This window comes from Eucalyptus grandis, chromosome 8, assembly GCF_016545825.1.
Source record: "Eucalyptus grandis isolate ANBG69807.140 chromosome 8, ASM1654582v1, whole genome shotgun sequence".
In the NCBI taxonomy this organism is placed as follows: Eukaryota; Viridiplantae; Streptophyta; class Magnoliopsida; order Myrtales; family Myrtaceae; genus Eucalyptus; species Eucalyptus grandis.
The window spans coordinates 14,468,506-14,473,495 of NC_052619.1; the positions used below are offsets into that span (position 1 = coordinate 14,468,506).

The window sequence follows — 4,990 nt, forward strand, 5'->3', positions numbered from 1 at the left end:
ATATATACATATATATATACTTCAAGACATGATTTTACAAAACCAAAGAAGATATAGTACCACTCACCTCGTCGTTTATGACCAAACGACGAACGATACCTGTATCGTTGAACTCACGGCCCTATCAAATATCTGAAAAATAATGTTAAAATCTAATAAAATTCTATCTCGACTACAAAATGACTAAATTATGCCTTAACTCTAACAGAAGGACTTCTACACGCTAACAACTCGCCTAACCAAGGCGATTGTTCAAGCCATTCGCAACACGGAGTTTAAGTGCAAAACTTGATAGCGCCTTAACTTTCTCCTTTGAACCCCGATCCGAACGTATTTATAGTCAATAGATTGACCTTGACACATATTACAAGAATCTCAACTTGGCCTCCCCAAAATCAAGCCGAAAAATGACAAAATACGGGCACGAAGCAGCTGGACGCGTATTGTTTACTGCGTGCGGGAAACTTTGAAATTTTGTTTAGGACAAACCATAAACTGAAATCACAATCCGTAAAATCCCATGGCTCCACAACAGCCTAAACTACCATTCCTACAAAAATACGTTGCTCAACGACTCCAAAATCGGACTTCACCACTCGATTTTCCAAAAATTCCGAATTTGAGCCTTAAATCCAAAAATTACTTCAATTGGACGAACGAGGGGCCTAATCTCTTACCAGGTGCTGCATTATGGAGTTGAGTTGGCTTGGTGAAGTGTCCAAGGCGTGCACGTGCCAAAACCCCTTTCCTTTCTTCCCCTTCTTCTTCTTCTTCTTCTTTTTCTTCTTCTTCTTCTTTCTTTTCTTTTCTTTCTTTTCTTTCTGGTTGAGGACCCCTCAACTTCTATTAACCAAGCCCTCTCCCCTCTCCTTTTTGCTTTATTGACTTTTTCAACTTCTTTTTCTGTTTCATTTTTTTTCTTTTGGGGCCCACTAACCTAATATTACATAATACAATGCCTTCCACATGGAAAGCTATCTCAACTCAAGCAATATACCGGTCTTCTGATACTAACAAAAATGGCCTGCCAATGATGGGCAACACATATCTGTCGGGGCTCCTGAGTCGTCCACTTGCATTCCCATTGTTGATATTGTCTTGAATTCCACAAAATTCAATCGGGAAATCTAGGAAGGCTTGAAGATTGCAGGCTATTTGTTTCCAAATATATTTCCTAGATTTGGACCTATCTATAAGAGACTTTCATGGGAAATAGTCCTAATTCAATGTAACTAGAATGTATCATGATATCTCTAATATATAGGTGATAATCACTGAAGATTAATTAGTTAGTTTAGGAAAGTGGGGATCTGAAGATATATTTATTTTAGCATTGTACCTTGTACTCTTGTGATACGCTCAAATAAGAAATCGTCTCTCTCTCTCTCTCTCCCGTGGACGTAGGCAGATTTTTTCACCGAACCACATAAATCTCTGTGTTCTTGATTATTCTTGTTTACTTTTCTCATTAGTTAGGGTGTTCTTCCACACAACAATTGGTATCAGAGCAATCCAGTTTCTCCGTTCTTGTATTACGACTTCTAACTAAATGGCTGGAAAAAGTTCAACCGTTCGATTTGATATTGAACGATTCACCGGGAAGAATAATTTTACACTATAGCAAAGAAGGATGAAGGATCTATTGATTCAACAAGGTTTATCAAAGGTTCTTCTAGGAAGATCGAATAAGTTGGACACCACTAATGATGATTGGGCCGACATGGAGGAGAGGGCGTGTAGCGCAATCCGATTGAACCTATCAGATGAGGCATTTCAATATGTAGCGGAAATCAAATCTACTTCGGAGATATGGCTCAAACTCGAAAGCATTTACATGCCGAAATCTCTTACGAACAAGTTGTTCTTGAAGAAGAGATTATATTCGCTTCAGATGAGTAAAGGAGGAGATTTGTTGGAACACCTCAACATGTTCAATCAGATGATTAGTGAACTTACAAGCTTGGAGGTAAGGTTTGAGGATGAAGACATAGCGCTTCTACTACTGGCATTGTTGCCAGATTCATTTGACCACTTGGTGACTACGCTCCTTTATGGCAAGGAAACTCTGGAGATCAAAGAGGCGACTGCTGGCCTAATTTTAAACAACACCCAGAAAAGGGCAAGTAGTTCAAAATCTTCAGGACAGGGACTCTTTGCAAAGGAGAAAAGCAATCAAGGAAGAGGAAGATCAACAGATCAAGGATCGAGCAGTAGGGGTCGATCAAAATCCAAGGGAAAGTTCAAAGGAAGATGCTACAGGTGCAATCATGAAGGGCATACCAAGAGATTCTGTCCACATAAGAACAAGAAAAAGAGGAAAAGCTCGGATGAGGCAAGTATAGCCGACAGCATTGAGACCAATGATGGAGATGTCTTGTCCATATTGTCGAGGAAGGAAACTTTGAAGATTCGTGGATCATGGACTCCGGATGCACTTTTCACATGTGTCCTCATCAAGAAGCCTTCGATGAGTACAAGGCATATGATGGTGGTTCAGTTCTCATGGGGAATGATACTTCGTGCAAGATTGTGGGTGTTGGAACCATGAAAATCAAGATGTTTGATGGCATGATTAGAACCTTAGCAGACGTGCGTCATGTTCCGGGTCTAGGGAAGAATTTGATCTCATTGGAAGCACTTGAATCCAATGGATGCAAGTACACGGCTCAAGGTGGAGTCTTGAAGGTGATTAAGGAAGCTCTGGTTGTTCTTAAGGGACAGAGGCATGGGAACCTATATTGACTTATAAGAACCACAATGTAAGGTGGAGCATCTGTGTCCACGAATGCTAGCACGGAGATAGATAACACCTATCTATGGCATATGCGTCTTGGGCATATGGGAGAAAGAGGATCGATGGAACTTCACAAGAGGAATGCACTCCAAGGTATAAAAACATGCAAATTAGATTTCTGCAAATTTTGTGTGTTTGGAAAACAATGCAGAGTACGGTTCAATGCTGCAACTCATACAAGCAAGGGCATGCTCGAGTATGTACACACGGATGTATGGGGTCCTTTACCGGTAAAGTCAAAAGAAGGGAAGGAATACTTCGTGACATTCATTGACAATTTCTCTCGCAAAGTTTGGGTCTACTTCATGCGACACAAAAGTGAAGTCTTTGAAAAGTTCAAAGAATTGAAAGCTCAAGTTGAGACTTCAACGGAGAAGAAGATTAAGTGCTTGAGATCGGACAATGGAGGAGAGTACAAATCGACACCATTCATGAAGCTTTGCAAGAATGAAGGGATTAAACGTCACTTCACAATTCCGGATATGCCCCAACAGAATGGCGTAGCGGAAAGGGTGAACTGAACCTTATTAGAGAGAGCTTGAAGCACGAGGCTATATGCGGGACTGAGCAAGGAGTTTTGGGCAGAAGTTGTCTGCATGGCATGTTATCTTGTAAATCGGTCTCCATCAACTACAATTAAATGCAAAATTCCCTGAGGTATGGACTGGTAAAATTGTCGATTATTCTAATTTAAGAATATTCGGTTGTCTTGCTTTTGTACATGTGTAAAGCTCGAAGCGCTCGAAGTTGGATCCAAAATCAAAACAATGCATATTTCTCGGTTACGAGAAAGGAGTGAAAGGCTATAAATTATGGGATCCAAGTGAGAAGAAAGTTCTGACGTGCAAGGATGTTATGTTCGATGAATCTGCAATGTTGAAGTGAAGCTGCGTGCCACGCGTGGCTGCTGAAGAGGAGAGTGATTAATCTATCGTTAAGGTGGAGCTTGAAACTAGAGAATCTGCAGAGAATGGCGAGTCATCCGATGAGGCTCCGAAAGTCAAAGAAATGGTAGAAGTTCCTCGTACCATTGCGACGGGTCGAGGAAGACGCACTCCAAAAGCATCGGAGAGGTACAGTTTTGAGGATATGGTTGCTTATGCTCTTACCATAAGCTCTGGCGATCCAAGCTCCTACCATGAAGCTTTGAAAAGTGATCACAAAGAAAAGTGGATGACTGCAATGATGGAGGAGATGGAGTCATTACAAAAGAATGAGGCATGGGAACTTGTGAAGAAGCCCAAGGATTGGAATGTCATTGGTTGCAAATAGGTTCTTCGAAGAAAGGAAGCAGCAACGAAGAAAAAGCAAGAGAGATATAAGGCCCGACTTGTTGCTAAGGGCTATACACAGAAGGAGGGGATTGATTACAACGAGATATTTTCCCCGGTTGTAAAACACACATCAATTCATGTTTTACTAGCTATGGTAGCCATGTATGACTTGGAGCTTGAGCAGCTAGATGTGAAGATGGCATTCCTTCATGGTGACTTGGAGGAGAAACTTTATATGGAGCAGCCCAAAGGCTTCAAGGTGGAAGAGAAAGAGGATCATGTTTGTTTGCTCAAAAGATCACTTTACGGTTTGAAGCAATCTCCGAGGCAATGGAATAAAAGGTTTGATTCTTTTATGCTTCATATTGGCTATATGAGGAGTGTGCATGATTTTTGTGTCTACTACAAAGCTTTGGATGATAAGTCACTTATTCTGTTGATACTCTATGTTGATGATATGTTGATTGCTACAAGAAAAATGAGAGACATTATTTCCATAAAGTCTCAGTTAAGTAGTGAGTTTGATATGAAGGATCTTGGTGCTGCAAAGAGGATCCTTGGCATGGAAATCTTTCGAGATAGACATGCAAGCAAGCTTTGGGTAAATCAAAATAAGAATGTTGAGAAGGTCTTGGAGCGGTTCAACATGGGTAAAAAGCTAAACTGGTTTGTACACCCTTAGCAAATCACTTCAAATTATCTGAGAAACAATGCCCTGTTTCACATGAGGAAGTTGTAAAGATGTCTCGAGTACCCTATGCCAACGCAATAGGGAGCCTCATGTATGCTATGGTTTGTAGCAAACCGGATTTGGCTCATGCAGTGAGTCTCGTCAACTGATACATGAGCAATCCAGGTAAGGAGCTTTGAGAAGCTGTTAAGTGGATCTTTCGTTATTTGGCTAGAACTACCGGAATGGGTT

The 4,990-nt window shown here is 40.9% G+C and overlaps 1 protein-coding gene across 1 annotated transcript; it reads left to right on the forward strand.

The window, feature by feature from the left end:
• Nucleotides 1–2,544: 2,544 nt before the first annotated feature.
• LOC120286999 lies at nucleotides 2,545–4,066 on the forward strand. Its single transcript, XM_039299627.1, has 3 exons — nucleotides 2,545–2,723; nucleotides 2,946–3,306; nucleotides 3,734–4,066. The coding sequence occupies exons 1-3, from the start codon at nucleotides 2,545–2,547 to the stop codon at nucleotides 4,064–4,066; spliced, it is 873 nt and encodes a 290-aa protein (XP_039155561.1).
• Nucleotides 4,067–4,990: the final 924 nt, after the last annotated feature.